Source organism: Boleophthalmus pectinirostris, unplaced genomic scaffold, assembly GCF_026225935.1.
Source record: "Boleophthalmus pectinirostris isolate CB_2022bp ecotype Guang Dong unplaced genomic scaffold, ASM2622593v1 HiC_scaffold_21, whole genome shotgun sequence".
Classification (NCBI taxonomy): domain Eukaryota; kingdom Metazoa; phylum Chordata; class Actinopteri; order Gobiiformes; family Gobiidae; genus Boleophthalmus; species Boleophthalmus pectinirostris.
In genome coordinates this window covers 18,639,866-18,660,459 of record NW_026571175.1, presented here as the reverse complement: position 1 = coordinate 18,660,459, position 20,594 = coordinate 18,639,866, and the positions used below count along the sequence as shown (strand labels likewise).

General features: G+C 38.1%; 1 protein-coding gene across 1 annotated transcript; it reads right to left on the bottom strand.

Annotated features, from left to right (window-relative positions):
* Positions 1–146: 146 nt before the first annotated feature.
* cunh18orf21 (chromosome unknown C18orf21 homolog) lies at positions 147–14,675 on the bottom strand. The gene is made up of 6 exons (XM_020932582.2): positions 14,632–14,675; positions 14,430–14,539; positions 9,471–9,493; positions 8,901–9,103; positions 1,509–1,702; positions 147–1,286 (listed from the first exon to the last, which is right to left on the bottom strand). Exons 1-6 carry the CDS (start codon positions 14,662–14,664, stop codon positions 1,121–1,123), a joined length of 729 nt encoding a protein of 242 aa, XP_020788241.2. The 5' UTR covers positions 14,665–14,675; the 3' UTR covers positions 147–1,120.
* Positions 14,676–20,594: the final 5,919 nt, after the last annotated feature.

Sequence of the window (20,594 nt, the reverse complement as noted above, 5' to 3'; positions counted from 1 at the left end):
ATTTATATTAATATTTATATTCATATCCTCTATATCCTCTATCTATCTATCTATCTATCTATCTATCTATCTATATATATATATATATATCTTTTACGTTCTGTAATTTTTTATTATACATTACACAGTAGTAAAACACAGACAGATAAGAAAAATGTATTTGTTTATTTTATCGACATAAAATAAGTGTGAGAGGTAGGTCATTTTAGGACGCAAACCAATTTGATCATAGATCCATGATACAAACACTGTGTACTTCAAACTTCAAATACAGAAAAGCAGGTATGTTGGTACAAATACAGTAGATTACATACAAATCACAACTGTTAACAAAAACATAAAAAATAAAAAATATAATAAAAAAATAATAACAGTGGATATACTGTATTTACATGTTTTCTGTACATGTACAGAAAAGTCAGGTATATGTAAACTGTAAATATTTTTGTAACACAATTGCAAAGTTTACAACAAATTTGTATGCATTTATTGACAAAATGCCCAAGAAACCCAAAATATAAACATTTACCAGATAATTGGTAAATCTAATCATCCTGAAACAATATTTGTGTAAACAGTGACAAATATCACAGTGCTCTGTGGGATTTAAGTCATTTGTTAAAGTAACTCTTCTGTAAACCCAGTAACAGAAAAAAACAAAACAAAACATTGACCCTTTAATTCAGGGGAGTTTAAACTCTTTTCACTACTATAGTCACAGCAGAGGGCTGATGTTCAGTACAGTGAGTCTTTAAAATGGGAGCATTTAACAATGCTTTGAATGTGTCACGATACCTGGTAAATGAGCAATAAAAGTACTGTTTATTATTTTTTGGGCCAATTCGGCAGAAGGCCTGAGGGACAAAACAAATTGGTCTGAGGGCTGCATTTGGGTCCAGGGCCATAGTTTGGACAGCCCTGCCATAATAGACATTACAACAGAAGTTGTAATTGAACTGCAATAGCACACTGAAGAGAGAAGATCCTGGGGCAGCACTCAGAGCTTGGCAAATAACTCCAAGATTGGCTAGGAAACGTATGATACGTTCACTTTTGCCATATGAGCAAAACAATTTACCTTCCACCCCAAACATGTTTTACAAATAATGTTAAAATAGATTCAAAGAGAGGAGAGGAAATCTTTCAACCCGCCCTTCTTTTTGCCCTGGTTGTCTTCTCGCAGGAGTATTTTGCTCAGACGTTGCACAACCCAGTTTTTGCCCTTTGCAGCTGGAGATTTAGAGGAAGTTGATCCTGAGCCTGAAGGGGTAGATGAGATGGAGGTTCTAGAAACGAAAGACAGCAGGAAGGTTAGGTACAGTAACTCAATATTTTGTTGGTTGACAGAAACATAATATTAATATTGTGATGTCCAATATATGATCTGGCAAACATGAATTCCAGCACGTATATTGCATGCTAAAAAAAGATACACATATACAAATTACGTGTGACATCTTAAGAATGCGATTCTATATAAATAGTGGCAGATGCATAATTCCACTTACCGAGGAGTGTGCACAGGCGTTTTATCTTTTGCCCCGGTCTTGGGGGTGGATGTGCTAGATCTGCTCCCTGACTGGGGTGTCTTGTGCTTTCCACTGCCTCCTGGTATGCTGTGAGTTCTGGACAGAGTCATTATAAACTCTCTGCCCATTCCTTTGTGTCTAGATGTCCTATTGCATGTGTGGCAAGTAGCCATCTGTGAAAAATAAGGGGGATTCAGTAATCATTCAAGTTTTGAATAAACATGTGCATCAAAACAGACCACTCCTGAGAATATTACTTTCAGACATATGAGTATTCTGACCTCATCCTGAGCAAGTGACAAACTAAACCAACATTAAAAAAAAAGAAATCATGACACAGAGAGGGTAAAGTGAGAATTCCCAAAAGAACCTAATGACGCAGGCCAGCCTCTAGGCCCAAACACACTGTTGCTCAAAACAACAATGTAAATCTAAGAACATTTAATCATTAGATAAAAATAGTAAAATAATAATGACTGGTAAACAACAAACAGCTAAGCCACTGTAGAGACCAAGATTGTGATTCACTGTGAGCAACTTCATGGACATTTCTACAGGACACTTTTATTTGTACAACATAATCTAAAATATATTTGTTAATAGATTAAGTCAAAACATCCCATTCTATCAGCCCACTAGATTTGTTTCACACGGACACAACAGAGGGTGTTATGAAAGAAACACTAAACGATCAATACCCAACGCACAATTAGCTGTCCCAAGCTAATTATAGTCTACCAACATTTTCTATGCAGCTACAATGAGTCATCCAAATTGCTACTTTACTAAAGACCATCTCAAACTAAATTGTCAAACTTTCCAAGCAGCAACACTGTATTAATTAATTGTTAATTGCTTAAACAAATCTTGGTGATGCTTCAAAAAACCTCAAGTTAATTACATTCCTGTATTTTACTTCCAAACTCAATAACTCAGTTCCAACTAGAGTCAGACAAGCTTGAGCAGGAGACCTCCAGAGCAGAATCTGTAACTTGTAGCAAAAGTTGTTGACAGTCCTGAATGCTGAAGTGATGGAAAACTCACCGACACGAAAGTAGCCATTTCAGTTAGTGACAGGTGTCTCTGTTAAGGTTTCAATGGACCAAGGAAGACCAGGGATGTCTCTGTGGGATGCTGTGTCAAATGTTTAGTGTTGAAGCCTGCATGCTTGGCTTTATACAGAACTACTGACCCGCCCATGAGGACTGAGGGGTGTGGCAACAACAAGACAGACCAATTCAGAGAGAAAAAGAGGCCAAACAATCTCAGGGGCAGCCAGCATAGTGCTGATGTGAATCATCTGTATGATGCTGGGATTGTTTAAACAAGTAGCTGAAAAATACATCTATGCAGATAAGACAAAGTATAGTTAGTTACATATAAAAAAAAAAGTTAAATAAATAAAAGCTAAATTCCATCTTTTAAAATCTCAACAAGATAAACAATTTACAGTTAAAACTCAAAAGGTAACCCTAAGCCTAAAGGTCCACAAAAGGGAAACTTACTATTAAGGTATAATTCATCCAATTTCCTCTTTTTCAAAAAGTGGGATAAACATTAAACAACACGTGATGAAACACTGATGGCACTTCCAGGTACCACTGGTGTATTTGTGGTGCTCCAGAAGAGGATCAGTTGTATTCATCCAACAACTGGTCCCCAAGCACATAGCACTATGCTAATGAGTTCACAGTGCCATGACAAATGAATCAGATAATGGTACTCATGCATTCTGGGAATTCTACAGATGAATAAAGGAAGAAAAGAATGCATCGGTGTACGCACATTAAAAACACTTCCCCCAATATACTTTGTACATTAACATAATGATCACCTGAATAAAATCGTGACTGCTCAACTGAGCACATTGATAACTTTACTTCTCTTATTTTAAATAGGAAAAAAACAACCTTCTATCTTCTAAGAAACGACGAGTCTAGAGATGTTCACAAATAATGACCTCTCTGATTAATCCTGGCAGTAGATAAATGTTTGTTTAGTTGTGAGAAATAAACTATAGTACATTTAATTCATCACATGCATTTGTTTAATTGACACTTGTGCCCAGAAATGTAGTGAATGCACATGTGAGCCAGTGCCCCTGGTAGATTTGATTTCTCATCCTGGTCCTGATCCTGGTAGCAGACAGGCCTAAGCATGGGCCAAAAAGACATATGGCTAAAGAGGGCTCAGGCTTTTGGATAATCAGCCACCTCTAAACAGCTGCAGGAATATTAGGGCCAACTACAACTGGCAATTTAAGACCAAAGCATAACTACTACTGCAGAAAAAGCCACAAACTGTGCACTTAGAATTCAATAAATAAGCTGTAAAATTCTACCTTGATCTCCAAACTGCAACACATAAATAATGTCTTAGCTCAACCTGCAGTTAAAGATGTGCTCAACCTGCAATTAAAGATGTACTTAACCTGCACATGTGCATAGTTCGCTGTAGTAGTCATTGACAGGAAAGGAATAGTAATGTGTCAGCACCTGCTACTGAGGCAGAATCATAAAAGCTGCTATGCAATAATAAAACCATCATCTATTTTTAGTGAGCAAGACTCCCATTGTAAAGTGTAAAGTGGATACAAGTGATGCAACAATATCATAGTGGAGTTTAATTTGGGATTAAATTAGAGGGTTAAGATGCCCATTGCCCAAATTTAACACGTCCTGCAAAAGGAAAAAATGTGGTCACCAGAGGCCTTTACAATTGAACTCTGATTATTAAAAATATTTATTCTCTGCATAAAAAGATGATGTTTCTTTTTACTTAAAACTTCATAAATACTACAGTTTCTGAGGTAAGAATACTTTTTTATTTTCATATAAATTTGCAAAAAAGCATGGCATAAATCCATGGTTGAACACAGCGCCACATAAATCAATTCAGCAGATGGACCTCTCTTTCTATTATTAGCCTGAGCTCCATAAATACCCCCGTATCCTGCATCACACTAAGGGCTGCCAGAGGTCAGCGAAGCTGATTAACCCGACCTTGGCAGTTTGATACCACCTACCACCAGAAGGGAGAGAGACGAGTGAAAGAATTTAGAAGCTTCCAACAAGTTTAATCCTCCACAACAGTTTATAAGTTGCATATTTAGACTGCGTGATGGGATTTTCAACTGTGATGAGAGAGAGTGTCCACTCAGACAAAGGCATATGTATGTTGATGCTTGGGGGGACAGTAATTTGAGACCACGTCAATACTTCACCATAAAGTAGAGGGGCAGTTTGTGGATCAATAACAGGCATAAACTTTCCTCTAAACATGGCCTTGTATAGTAAGAGTACAACAATGTCTAGTAGGAACAAAAGCCTGGCAAGAACACAAAGGAACCTGATACTAGCACAACAGGCTACTCAACCTATTGGGGATAAATGTAATAAATCTGTCTGTCTGTCTCTCAGTGGGCAGTGGAAAAAGGTCAGCTTCAGGTCTTCACAACATGTACTGTACTGTAAAAGGAAGGCATTTATAGACTAAAAAGGCGATCCTGCTCACTTTAAGAATGCAGTCTTTGAAGACATTTTTGTGGTAAAAAATGAAGAAAAAAAAACACATACATAATAAATGTTAGGCAAGCTCAATGCCATTGCATGGAACATACCATGCACAGCAATAACAATTCCATAACAAGCAGGTTGTGGACCCCACCACCACAAATTTTACACTGTGCACCTCTAAAGTAATCCTCTATATTCAGACTCCTTCTCAAAAGTGTAAAATACTTGATTCCACCGCCACCTGACATTGTGAACCCTGGAAGTGTTCCTTTGGGTTTTTGAAGTTCAGCCTGTGAAACCTGCTTAGTGACAGATCTTTTGTTGGAGTGGTGAGGATCAGAGATAAGCGACAGCAGGACTCACATCTGAAACTGATCTGTCGTCCATTAAGCAGCTGCTGACAGACAAGTGGTGAGTGAGGCTAACAGTGACAAAATCCAGACTTTAATGTTAAATTTAGGCAAGGAAATTTAAGTTCCAAATTTAGAAAAAAGAATTAAGAGTGATACAAGAGTATGGCATGCTCCCATAGGTATGAGGTTCCTTCTATGTGGCTTATGCCCTCGTGAGAGAGATAACAATGGAACGTGAGGAGCATCCTCTCTCCTATACTCAGTTTTCTGAAATAATGTAAATACAATGCAAAGTGTTTTTTTATTTTGTTTAGTGGGCAGAGTGTACTCATAATAAAATGTAAACCAATAATGAATAAAACAAAATTAGACACTTTGGTAGTTCATTTGTCACTGGATCAGTTAATCTGTCAATTGTGTCTTAGTTGACCAGTTTTTTTTTATTAGTTGAGAATCAAATTATTTATATAGAGTAGAGCAAAACAAATAATCGTTATCTGGAGTTTTGGGAGAGACTGAACAATAATTTTAATTTATCCTAATAATTTTTACAGCTTTTCCCAGTGCAACAGTATAAGTCAACTACAACAGTGTAAGTCAACCCTACACTTTGGTGAATGCTGATGCCTTTTAAGTATAACTTTGTAAGAATAAGTCTTCAAGTGTCAAGTTGTGCTTGAAGAAACTCAAGGCTGGTACTGGCTGCTGATACTGTTCTATGTACTTTACATGTTCTTTCTCCAGTGTCATCGTCACATCTCTTATTTGGCTAGCATTTGGGTGTCAAAGTACTGTAAAGCATCCTTTGCATTGCTGACTAATGGTTCGAAATGTAGAATAACACTAAGCATGAATAAGATGCAAATTATGGCACCATACATTGCATTACTGCCATTGTCTTACAACATTTAATATGTGCTTAGTCCCTCTATAATTAAAATAATATGGTTAATTGGCACCATATTATAAATAGTGTTACTGTTTTTATCAGTCTTCAAAGATTGTGTATTCAGCAAATTTTGTCGAAACTGTTTATGCAAGTACTTTTTAGACTACAGTTAAAGATGAAAAAGTGATGTCTTGGTGATGACATGATAATTTAAGTGCCAGAAAACAAGTACCAGGAGATGCATGTTGGTCACTGAGGTTAAAAGTCAATTACGAACAAAGAATAGACACCATTAGTCAGAAAAAAAATATTCCAGCTGAAATTATTCAAACAAATCTAGGCCTGCTGGGAAATCTAAATACGAACTGAACAAGGACACACTCCATTTAAGGTCTCTGCTCTGTCCCTACACTTGCCATTATTCATTTTCTTCCAGAGTCAAAGGCTCACAAGCCTGAATGCTTCAAGTTAAAAGAGAAGTATTTGAATGTGTGATGCTACAGACAGTAAATCATGTGCATTGTATACAATGTATTAAAAGATGTTTTCTTCTTACTAAATAAACTTAAATAAAGCAGAGACGCTAACCAGCAGGGCTACAAATGTTCTTATATTGATCAATCAAATTTTTCAATTTGAATTGGGTTACTAAAACAAAGAAAATGTCTTTATCGCACAAAAAAACATTCAAACTCAAGACTGTAGACTACAGAACAGAGAAAACCTTTGTTTTAGACTCTTCTGCCTGTGCTGTTGTAATCAGTATGTTCTGAGAAAAAGTCTTTCTCACCAATCTCACCGCTCTTAGGACTATCAGCTCTCTGTCACCCCGTGCTGAGGGCAGGTGTGTGCTCGTGTGCATACAGAGTAGACAGCTTCATATATTGCCTCTTAAGCCGCTAACATAAAGCAAAGTGAAGTAACCATCAAAACAAGGCTAAAAATATTTCAGTGGGCAAAGCTTTGGGGGTATCAGTTTACAAAGAGGAAGTCACGTGACTGTCTAGTATCCACATTCCTGTGAGTGACCAAAATAATGCCATGCAACGTCACTGCTGAGGCCAAAACACCCTTCTACTCAGTGACACATAAGATACTTATTTAGAGTTAAAAGTGCACTATGTAACTTTTTGGTTGGGGGTCCATTACTTTTTTGTTTCTATGGATATGTCATTCATTGCTCTGCCTGGAATGTTTCACAGTATACCATTAAACAGCTCTACCTTACAATTATTAAATTACATGTATTTATTTATTTTTTTTAATAGCATATACGGTAGTTTTATAGCAAAATATCTAGAAAACAGACATTCTGACTGTAACTTGGCCTGGTTTGGTCTCCATGTAATTAGAAAAGTTTACACCTTTTTTTATATCATACATTAAAAAAGCATTAACATCTCCACGGAGAAAAGCATTTGATGGACCCTGCACCATAAATGTTACACAATGCATGCCCTACATAGCTATACAAAAATATTTATATTTATTATAAAAGGTATAATAATCGCCATTTTTTTCATCTGCTTTTGAGCTGAGTTGTCATACGCATAGATACTCTCTCGTCTTCTGAGAGACAAACAGTCCAAAGCAGGTTCATCGCTGTATGCTAAATACCTGTCTGCTAAATGACCCCTGACACATTTTAATGAGGCAAAAGCATTTCCACTCGAGTCGCTCTTCATTAGCCTGATGTCAGATGGCCATAAAGGCTCCACCACAGCTCTCCTCTTCACCACTCTCTAATGCACACACCAAATGACCCTAATACAACTGGTCTGTCTAAATAGGCTCATCTCAACAGTGGGACGACTGACCAACACTTTGCTTTGGGTTTGTTGACACTCTGATGGAAGCTATTAGGACAGGCTATAAGGTCTGGTATAGGCATGTGGAGAGGAGTAGATCTAGTATGAGTAAAAACATTTACTCTTCCAGAATTGAGCTTAATGGCACCACTGTAAAAGGTGTATTGATGAGTGCAGCTCTCACTCTCGATGAAATGAATACAAACAAACTCATCTATCTAAATGGCAGTAACTGGAAAGAATACATCCAGAGGCAGCGGCTGGATAGTCAAGTTAATAATAAATTATAGTGTGATGGGGTTTTAAACTATGCTGGTAAAATGTCCACCTCTCATGGCTGGTCAGTCTGACTGTTTAACTGGGCTAATATTAAGTTTCACATTGACAGACTCATACTCCAGGAATCCACTGGAGGGCCTTAAATGTCCAATACATGCACTGCTATTGCATAAAGTATTTCTCATTTTAATTACTTAATAATGCATGTTTGTATCTGATTTAATCAGAATCAGTGCTCTGAGAGTGAGAGTAAGTTTAGTGGCTTCTCTGAGGGACACTATACAATTATAGGCTTGAATAATGCTACAAGCCTCAGTCATGCTGTAGTCACATGGTTAATACAAAAATCTACAGGTTATTTATAGATATAAAAATGCTCAGAATATTTATCCCTAATCATGAAAATATCCACCATTATGCCCTTTTAAATAGATGATGCTCATCCTCCCTGTGGTTCTAGACAATGGTGTTTGTGTTCCAAGACAACATGGTGCAGTGCAGTGTATCATCAGTGCGACGTTTCTCACCAGGGCTGAGGAGGACTTGTAAAAGCGCTGCAGCAGATCTCTCTGCACCAGACTCAGAGCTTTTCCTTGAGCCTGTCGGCGCAGGACCCTCTGCACTCGGGCCGAGGGCCGCTGTTTGGGACGCACTCTCACTCGGTGGTTGTCTGGCATCAACCACTGATAACAGAATGGACAGGCAGGGAAGCTTGACTTCTTTGAAGGGCCTGAAGATGAGACAAATTGTGGTAATCCTTTGTACAATACAAGTTTTATTTATCATAAACAATAATTAATAATTTAAAAAGTAATAAATTAAATAGTTCAGCTAAGTAGTAAATTAAATCTATGTTTATATTCATTTTTGAGTGAATATAACAGATTGTTCTGTCAGGCTCCTGTGTTTATGAATACATCTATGAGCTTGATCCCACCAGACAGTTTGCTACAGACATCTGGCTCACTCCATGAGCTGGACTGAGGATTTAGTGAGTTTTATTAACCTTGACAATCTGGTGGAAAGGTGCATGTAAAATGCATTTTCAAATGCAAGACTGATATAGAGAATGATACAGAAAATATCCTATAACTTACCATCAGCTTCTATTGGACCTTGCCTACACAGACAAAAAATAAACTATTAGCCATTTTATTAGCAGATAAAATATTAAAGTGCATCAAGAACGAATAGCCTACAGTATATTTATAGCAGTGTGGACCTGTGGAAAACATCCATGCAGGGAAGCTAATTATTCCTTCCCAAACTAAATGAGGCATCTCTCCAAGCCCTGTTTCCACTTTTGAACTGCTAACAATGAGACACACACACTCTAAGCCACAGCTAAATCCTGCTAAAATTAGCTATGGTCTAAAATTGAAGGGAAACATAGTCCCAAAGCAGAAGCACGTGAGGGTAAGGGACATACATAAGACGCAGTACATTTGGGGAGGGCAGCTGACCCACTGGCGTCTGGCACTGCACTGTGTTGATTCTCTCAGCCTTCAGTCATCACATGGGAACGCTGCACTGTCTGTGACATTGGACACAGCCAGGACAAGAGGAAATATACAGCTGGCATTTGTCATCTTACATACCTCTGTCTGACTCCCCTCATGCCTAAATTTATTAATAAAGGACTGGATTAAACTGTCAGATTGTAAAGATGCCTCATCACAAAGAACAAACCAAAACCAGCAACAACAACAGTGTGATGCCAGCACAGACTGACTCTTGTGGAAGAATGATAATGACTCATGGAACTTGAACATTCCCACAAAGTTTCACATACAAAACTATTTACTGTTCAAATACAATGATACCGTTCACTCCAATTGTGCATAGGCCGTTCTAGATCATTTTCAAATCTGGGCAAAGGTATGATTTTTCAAGAATAAGATGAATTAGATTTAGTCTGTGTGTGTTAACAATTTCTTTGGAGGACTCTGTTTTCTCTTCAGATGCACCAATCTTATTACAAGACTCAGCCTGCATTTCCATCTAAGAGCACAGTGCGGCTTCGATGATTGGTCCTAAAGATACCAGGCAGCGCACAGACTTCTGACATGTTTTTAAAGTAGAACAAGGGTCTATAGAATAGATAAAACAACTGGTTGAGATCATAAAAAACTCTATATGGGCCTATTTAGTGTTGAGTGCACACTGTTTTAGTGCTTAGTGATTGTTCCACAGGATAGCAAGGTCTTATCTCCCCGAGGTGACAGAAAGAGACCAGCAGGTGCCTGGAAGTCTAGCTCACTCTCAGCAAAATAATAAATGGAAAAGAAAAGTAACAGATCTGACAAACATTAGTGCTGCAAACAGAGTCTTGGGATGGTGATATTAGTAAATACATCAACAACATGCATTCAAGTTTGTATTGACTTGTACTACAGTTGGGTTCCAAGCTATATATTTGCATGACCATTGTTCTCAGTTTACTTGTCCCTTATTACTCTTTGTGGCTGGGCAGGGGGCACACCATCTCTCTTGGTTATTGAGAATTATAAAAAGGATCATTTTATAACTACGTGAGTAACCAGAGAGGTCTGCTTCTTTCTAACACTACCGCTACAAATATATTGCCGATACTATGTCAGAACAGTCATAGCTCTTTGATTCTCACTTCCCTGTCTAGCTTTGAATGTTGCAATTATCTTTTATGCAGCCGAAATCTGGAACAGTATTTTTTTGCATGATTTACGTATTAACTGTAGTCTACAAGTGCATTTGTAAGTTTGAATAAAGTATGAATAATCAAAGTCTTTGTTTGCTGGTTTGGTTTGGTTTTCTGGCAGTTTGCTGGCTGCACATTCATGGAAATGGACATTAAAGAAGGGGTATGCTTCCACATTATAACTCTTCCTTTATCAAAAAATTGTCTGAAGAGGTGTGAGATGTCATCCATCTGTCTCCTGGGGCTTATTCGAACCCTACTTACAGTTAGCGTTAAGATTCTGTGCAATGCTCAACTCACAAGTTTACGTCACTCATAATCCCATATTACAATTATCCATAAAAATACAGAAACATGGAACAAAACTACACACAGCAGCTTGATGCGATGTGCAGTAGTTTAGCAGGATGCATACTGTCAATATGTTCTTTATACAAATAAAGCATTTTCAAAACATGGCAACATGGTGATATCAATATGTTATGTGTTAGCAGTTAATACCCCATAGAAGTCCAGTGACCGAGAGACACAGAATCTTGAGTCCCATGTGGTCATAATTACATTCTTCACATAGTTCTCCAGTTATAAACCAGAGTTCATTTGGATTATCACTGTTGATCTCAGCAGATAAAATAATGAATCACTTGGACCACACATAACACAGCCAAAGCCCTACAAATGAGGAAGTAGCAATGAATGTTCAGACTCACAGTGGCTTCAACAATAACATTATATCATATAACATTTTCAAGTGTAGAAATTACAGTGGGTTTGGCACCATTGTGTGACAATGCCATCCTAATTGCTTCCTGTATTACAACAAATACAACAAACAGGGAAGCTCTGTCAATATCAGGCAGACAGAAGGTGAGATCAGTGGCAGGAGGCAGTCACAGTTTTCAAGAGATATGCAGTAGTAAGTCTGAGAATGGCAAACACCCACCAAACACTTCACTGACGCAGAATCTGAACCACAACAGCCGACGCACATGCACACGCACTGGGTAATTCCACTTACCCAATTAAAAATTGGCGTCATTATTTTATTGTTAACATCAACGTAATTGGCAAGATACTATTTAAAATTGGACTCATGGCTCCCTGTTAGGAGTTAGGACCTCTTGTTCTGAGACTTGCCCTAATATTTGTATAGTTGGTGAGTTGTTTAAAGTTAAAAGGTCCAAAAACAAAAATGCTCAATTTGAGAAAGGAAATATGGTGAACAGATCAATGCATGAATGTAACTGTGAGGTCATGCACGCATCTGTAAAATAAGCCAAAACTGAGGTTTTGTAATTCAATCAATGTTTGTCTTTCCATTCATGGTTTAAGCCACAGCATTCCTGGCCCAGGTACATGTGGAAAAAGATTATGGATAAGGATATGGACACAACCCAAATCAAACAAGGGACAAGAGTACAGACTGTGCAAGACATCACTTACAGATAATCATGTAGATTACATTAACAATGAGATTACAACATATCTAATATGAGAATAAGATGATGACTAAAATGAATTGGGTTACCAGTACCAGTGATGGTCAGATTACTTTATAAACAAACATACAAAACTATTAGTGACTACTGATTTCTCCTTCTAAAAAGTAATGTAATTACTACTCTTAGAATTTTATTTCAAAAGTAATTTGATTACTGATTACTATATTACTTGGAAAAAAACATGTGAGCTCAGGAACCATTTTACAAAAGAATGAATTCTTCACAATAATTACACTCTTGGTTATAGAACCTAATTTCAAGCAGAGACGACGCACACAGACTTGTATAGAACAATATTTGTATTATTCTGGTTCATGGCTGATCTGTGTAGGACACCAGAAGAAGACATCCCATGCGACCTGTTCATCTTTTTTACTGTTTTATGACACTGTTCTATAGATTACACACATTTTTGGCAGGGAAAAATTACTAAAAGTTTCCTCATAACTCAATTTCATGTAAAATGACTGCTTTACAAATAAGTCATTTAGATTAGATTAGGTTTGTGTGGTCTGTGCCCAATGACTTGGCTTTTTTAGTACTTGTCTCTCTTAAATAATGACTCGAAGTCAGTGTAATTCCTCATTCGTTCAAGCTTGGTCATTGCCAGTGAGTGTAAACTTTGTCTAGATTACTACTTTTTTCAGAGGGCCAGAGTACGTTGGGCAATGCAGCGAGGGACTGCGAGTCATTCAGATAGATGCATTTAACAGCACTGCAGAGTCACTGTACTTGGGACATGAATTGTAACTCTGTATTACAGTGCAATGTGATGTTATTGAAGCTACAGTGGTAAAATTAGTTTTTTAAATTTGGAAAATAAAGGACTGCATAAGGTAATTTTGGCCAATTCAGCCAGAGACCTGAGAGCCAACAAAAATTGGTCTGAGAGACACATTTGGCCCCTGAGCCATAGTTTGGACATCCCTGGTCTAGACTACCATTTAGTTACTCAATATGAAATGATCACATACAAGTCAATTAAACTGAACCATTTACAATTACACAAATTATATACTGACTAAAAACTAATGTTTTGTTTCCACTTCAATAAAATGTACTTATTCATTTTTGTTTAAACAGTCCCGCTTACTTTTTTATTTTGTCTTAGGTGCAATAGCCAGTAAATCCCCCAAATTTTCTGCCAAAGTTAAGTTGAAATCATAACCGGTAATAATGTCACCCCACAGCCCATACTTTATACAAATGAAAGAGGCAACCACCAGCCAATGCACATTTGGCTTGAGTGCTTAAGCAACTCACTCGTGAAATAGAAAGAGCAGAAGCATGCACCAATACACAGAGGTATCTGTTGCCATATTTAGACCTAAAAATCATTCAAGGACAGACAGTTGTTATTGTTGAAAATACAAACACGACCAAACAATAATGATAAGCAGCAAGAGGAACTACATGAGGTGAATTATTAAATCTATTGTATTGAATGGGCTTGTAGTTATAGAACCTAATGTACTCCACTTATTATGCAAAAATCAATGAATCCTGGTGAGCCGTTTAGTCAGGAGAACTGTGAGCATTGGATTTAAAGTATTATGAAATATTTTTAGGCAGCTGGTCTCATTAATTAGCAAATAAAGCATCAATAACACTGAACAATCAATGACTGTATTTTAAATCGCAAAAGCACAGGCCAAAAAATATAGGTTGTGAACAATCGATATGAACAAATATGAAAAAGATTTACTCAAGTAAGTGGATAACAATTTTAGGTCCATAATTACTGGCGCATGCACTCCACCTAGCGGCCATATACGCAAACTACACCTTTATGGGAAAATAAGCAAATGTCTAACTTTCACAAATACGGATGTTAGTAGTAAAGTAAGGAATAATAAGAGGGAGTATATACGCCTTACAGTAAATGTCGAGAGAGCTCTGGGCACGTATCTTTATACAGCAGAGACGCTTGAATAAGAAAGTTGGATGCGCTTTCGTCGAGTGATGTCTTCATTATTGAGCCGTAAGCCTGAGGAAAACACAGAAAATGTTATTTGCTGGTTGTTATTTCATAAAGATTTACCCCAGCCCTTCCACAATGATGCAAAAAATGTTGAATACCGTCAGAGGCGTGTAATGACCACTAAAACACATGTGCAGGCGCGCCTTGCTGACGGAGTTTGCAAGGGACTCTGGGAAATGAAGTGAAGCCACACCTCAATAGCCTACAAATTTGAGTGTACATGAGATACTCCATGCGCTGTAAACAGATTGTGTTTATTTCACTTTCTCTCTCTTTTTATTTTTTTATTTTTTTAATTTAGGCTTGTTTCTTGGCTGTTTTTCGATGTAACCTCAACTTCAGTCAGACATGAGCATGCGTATAGTTTATCTATCTATGTTATGCATCTGATCTGACCCATTTCAAATTAAATTGCATCTAAAGATTCAAATACTATTGTGGTTCTGAATTACTAACTATCCTTGATGTCATCATTGTTTAAATCTTATTGGGCAGATGAAAGTGACTGGCTATGGACATCATTAATTCTGTGTAGCCTATAGGTTATAAAGGACTAAAGCTCATTTGTCCCAAACACTGCTCTCGGTCAACGTCCAATCAAACATTATGAGCCATCTCTTAGGAGGGACTTTAGCTTAGGGAGAGAGACGCCTGTGCTCCTGTTTGAAATGGGATATTTTAAAACAGCAGCAGCAGCTTGAAGGAAGAGTCTGCTCCTGCGTGCGCACTGATGGGTAGCCTATCCGCTGGGTGCGGATCTATCACAGAAGCAGGAGAGAGACACACGAGGATCCAGAGGAACAGAGAGGTGTGATGACACGGAACAAGTTGTGAAGAGGAGTTGTGCCTCATACGGAGATGCTTTAAAAATGCTGCTCGCAACTGCTGGACCAGCACCTTCTACGCGCAGGACAGATCTCCATAATTGTAACATGACAGTAAGTAACACCGTTTTTATTTCACAATTTCTATAGCCTACATCTGACACGACACGCAAAAAAAAAAACAAAAAAAAACAACACCTCTAATAATGTAAGCCACTGTGCAATCGCCTCTGAAGGAATTTATTTTTAGATGAGAATCCATCCAGCTGTGGACCTTCACTCTCTTTAAACCCGGACAGGTGATCCGTGTGATGGTATGAGTTATGAGGATAGATAAGTGCTGGTGCTGCCACTGCCATCAAAGCACAAGGAGAGTGCGTTCAGAAACTGATGAACTAAGCTTAAGTGTGTGAGTGATTGCTTCTCACTTTGTCCTAGAGTAAATCCTTACTTTATCAGTAGCTGTCAGACGCGCGCGCATGCAGACACAAATTGGCTATAAGCTACCGCGTGTTAGGGCTATGTGGATACTGGCTAAACGGATTTACATACTACCCCAACACCACACTAAGAACAAAGACCCTATCACCACATATACGCCTCACTTTAACTTACCTCTGTTGACCTTCTGGGAGAAAAAATAAAACCACAATGAATCATAATGGTTTGATGAGCAATGCTGCACTGACAAATTCAATGATGAATCATATGCAGCTTGACTTGAATGTAACCATCTCACAATAAAATTTCGAAGTGTGTAAACAATGCTTTGTTGTACTTAACAATACAATGCAGTTGGTGCCTTTGTGACAGCACTGATCTTGCCCTTATTTTGTCCTCCATTTGCACCTTGTCCTTGACCATGTCCAATGGAAGTGGTGACCAGACAAGTTTATAATATAGAGATGGACATTCTGACTCCTCTTTCACCCTGGTCCAGGCTGGGTTGGGGGCAGCTGGACTCCTGATACCACATTGTGAAGTGTCCTGTCAGCATCTGCAGAGAACAGCAACTCCCAGTAGCTATTGAGCCAGCGATCTGTTCTGAAATGCAACACCGGCTTCGATAGTGCTGAGGAAGCTCCCGAGAAATGCAACTTCACATGGAGTTCACTGTGTGTATGTGTGTGTGTGCGTGTGTGTGTGTGTGTGTGTGTACAGTACAGGGGTCCACTTCAATCCCTATGTGGTTGTATTTTGCCAAGTAACTGATGACACAGTGGTTAAGTGACTACCCCTCTTGCTTCACCCTAAATATTACAAATCAGGTCCATGGATAGACAAGGCTTTTAGGCCTATACAACACCTGTAAATACCTTTATTTCAGTCTGTTTGGCTAAAATCTTATGTGGTGGGGTTTTAAATCACAATTCATAACAAATGTCTCATGTAATTATCCTCCAAGTAATACAGAACAGCTCTGTAGAGATAGTTCAAACATTATGAGACTAACCCCGGCCAAGTCTTATTGCATCAGTTTATATGCCCAAACAGGATAGTGATATATAAGATATTCTAGAACAAAAATCAACACTTTTTGTCTGGATTGCGAGTGCATCCCTTACTGCAACATCCCCTGCTTATTTTCTTAAAGATGCACTATGTAATTTATAAGGTGGAGGGTCTGCCACTTGCTTGTCTCCATGGACATGTTATTTCGTTGCCTTGAATGTTCCACAGTAGGACGTATAACATACCTCTTGCATTTGTTCCATTGTTGTTCAGATGTTTTATAGCTCATAAATAACTTAAAAAACATAAATTCTTTCCATGTGCTGGCTTGCTTTTCCATAGATCTGACCATTAACCTGTCTCCAATGTGATTGCCAAGTTTATTTCCATACTGTGAAATAATCAAGGCATAAGAGTAATATCTCACTGGAGACAAGCAAGTGCCAGACCCTCCACCACAAAAGTTATACAGTGCACCTTAAAGCATAGCCCAATCAAATAATTTGCCTTATGCTATTGTGTGAAGCAATGAATTGAACCAACATAATGTATTATTTACACGATGTGAGCACTTTTAAAAAATGCTTTTAAGAATGTTTATGCCTCTGCCTGTACACAAACACAACCTTACCCACCTCAGTGTTTTTATCTGTCAGCTCTCTGTCTGCACTGTAGAGAAGCCGAGAGTGAGGTTGCAGCATCGCTCACCTTTAAAGTAACTGCTCAAAGTCTGTTTTCATCTTCTCTCTTAAAAAGTTCTTGCATGATCTAGGATTATGCTCATCTTTGGTGCGCCCAGTGTCTTTTGAGATCTATTCCTGAAAAAATATTTAATAAATGAAGTAGACTTTGATGCTGGATAAAGTTGGCTGAGTCATATACTGCAAAGTATTACAGTATTCTGACTTTGTCCCACCTTTCCTTTCTTTTTATTTTAAAGGCTGCATAGAACATTAGCAATATATCTCTATTCCATACATTTTTTATGAAACAGCATATGTTAGTGTTTAAAGCCGATTGAGCATACATTTATATAGGCACTCACAGTTGTTAAAGAGCTCCCTACACCATGCAAAATTCAGTTAAGAACAGAGAAGATATTTTTTATTTATTCACCTTTACTTAACCAGGAAAGTCACACTGAGATTTGGAATTTTGTTTTTAGGGGAGGTCTGGCCCCCCCAGAAGCCTACATGTTTTTAGTGGTAGAAACCAGAGCACTCAGAGAAAAGCTACAAAGGCAGAACATGCAAACTCCACAGAGATAGGCCTTGTACCGCCCTGGAGGTGAACCCAGGATCTTCTTGCTGTGAGGAAAGAACACTAACCACTGTGCCGCCTGTACAGCCCATGACAAAAAATATTTGTTTTGATTGGAGCAGGGGGTGGTCTTCAGCTCTGGAGAACAGTAGCTCTTTGACAAGTTGCCAGGATGTGTCTACCACTGTTTCTGTAGTTTTCTCAAACTACAGCAAAAAAGCATGTTTGGAAAAAGCCTCAATGCTTGAAATGTGCTGAGCAACTGTGCTGCTCAAAGCCAAGTCAAAATAACCCTCTTTGCAGATGATTTGTGAATAAACATCTCCCTGCTCCTGGTTTTGACAGATACCAACTGTGTGCTTTGTTAAACTGTGCGCAGTGCAGTGTCTGTTCTTGTGCTGATGAAAAGTTTCCATTATTAACTTTAGAAATGTCATTTCTATAGATCCTGGATTGTGTTTTACATGCATGGTAGCAAAGTGGGCATGCCTCCTGTCATTTTCTGAAAATGCATTTATGTGTGTTCACATCTGGTTTGAACCCTGCTGTGGACCTGGTTTAGACCTGTTCCAGACCAGGTTTAGTCCAAATTGTGATGTGTGTGCAAGTGTGGACATGTGTTGTGTTAGATAGGGCTGGCTCTTACACAAATGTTGTTCAGATCTAGTCACCTATAACCTTAAAATGAAGTCATCAGATAAAATGTATAGACAGGGTTGTTGTAGATTCATAATGAAATGTAGTAACATGGTGTACTTCTGGAGTTAGGTGCTGTACATGTTATGCCTGTCAAAGCAACAGTAATTACGGCTATACCTGTGTGTAGCTCTTTTTGTCATTTTCCTCGAATAAAACAAGAATTTAGAATCAAGTGAAAATCTACCTCTATGGCTGGAGAAATGCCATTGTTGCATTGAGTAGAGGTCTTTGAAGTCCTCTATTGTGTGAGTCTTTGAGAAGAGAAACATTTTGTGCATATGCTTAAAACTCTGTATGCAATTAAACTACACACAACATGCATTTTACTAAACACAATTGTACTGCAGTGAATTCTTTTCAGTCCTGTCTGAACATAAATTATATAGTTTGTGGCCTCTTTCTCATCGTGGAGAGGTCTTGAGGAATTTCTAATAGAACAGTATCCATTATCAGTCACTATTGCTGTGTGCTCTCAATGAATATAGCCAACACACACAAGTTACAATTGTCTAATAAATAAGTGCCTAGTAAGTTGTCAATGCCGTCTTTGCACTTCAAATGAATCACATAGAAAGGCCAAGGCTATACTGTATGTTTTTTCAGATTGTATTTTTTATCTTGTCTTCTTAATTTCAGCAACATATTTAAGTTAGAAATGCGTTTCCCATTCCATCTATGTTAACTCAAGCGAATGTTGCCTGTAGCTTTACCTACTTCTTTTTTCTCACTTTGTCCTTCAGCTGCTTTCACTCGTCCTCTGAGTTTATATCCCTGTAGCTTCAAAATCTAGGTTGGACTCAATTTCACAGAGGGAACAAGACGAGAGGGAAAAGGGTGGATTTGCTGAACCATGCCACCATCCAAATTGTCTTTTAAAGCAGATCAGCCGGTGTAAACATTTCGGAGAGGCTCACATGAATGCTGCTTGTCGAATGGGGGGTAAATGCCATCGAAAACAGTGGTGCGTATTATTTTGTTGGTGAAGCCATGACATTTTCAGACCTTTGCGTGTGATACCTGCAGCTTAGGGTTCACTCAGCTAAGACCTTTTAATGTTGGTAACAAGACAGACAGAGAAAAACAAGAAAGGAGTAGAGCCATGGGGCTGTTTGGAGAATTGATTGTAAAGTCCTTTAATGACAAATGGCTTTCTTTGGAGGGCTTACATTATAAAGGCAGATGCACAGTGTAATTTTCGTTTCAGGAGTTTGTTAATTTTTTTACTTTGCACAAACCAATTTGACCTTTCCACAGTATTTGCTATATTTTAAAGGGCCCATATTACACTGTTTTCTGATCTATATCAGAGATCAGATGCATCTATATATTGTTTAACACCCAAATCCTGCATATTTAGGCTGTACTCTTCTCTCAAGTGGAAAACATGTGGTAATACAGGAAGTGCTCCATTATGTTTTTAAACTCCATACACAGAGCAGTTTGAGCTTTGGAGATGTAAACCGACCAATAACTCTAGGTATGAACACTCACAAGAGTCAATTTTGTGTAATATAGGACCTTTAATGACTGAACAACAATCAGAATATGTGCACTTGCATCTTTTCTAAATATTTAACTATTAAAAGTACACTTAGTACTTCTAAATAATAAAAGTAAACAACCTTATGGGTAGACTCCTAAACCTTCAATATAGGGACTTTGCCGTTGCTCTGATTTTTCATGGACTTGCAGTACTACAAGTCATTAACCTCCCAGTCAGGCAATTTGGGCCAGAGGAGCATTTTTTTCCTAGAGCAAGAAAATGAGATGAATTGAGCCAACCGCCTTTATTTCTCAAGGTGAGGGGGACATTTTTCCCTCGGTCA

Excerpts from the sequence above, each read along its gene's own strand:
- cunh18orf21 (XM_020932582.2), bottom strand. The coding sequence starts at position 14,664 with ATGTGTTTTAGTGGTCATTACACGCCTCTGACG. Across the intron at positions 14,540-14,631 it reads GTCATTACACGCCTCTGACG|GCTTACGGCTCAATAATGAA; the intron begins GTATTCAACATT and ends TGTTTTCCTCAG. Across the intron at positions 9,104-9,470 it reads AGGTCCAATAGAAGCTGATG|GCCCTTCAAAGAAGTCAAGC; the intron begins GTAAGTTATAGG and ends TCTCATCTTCAG.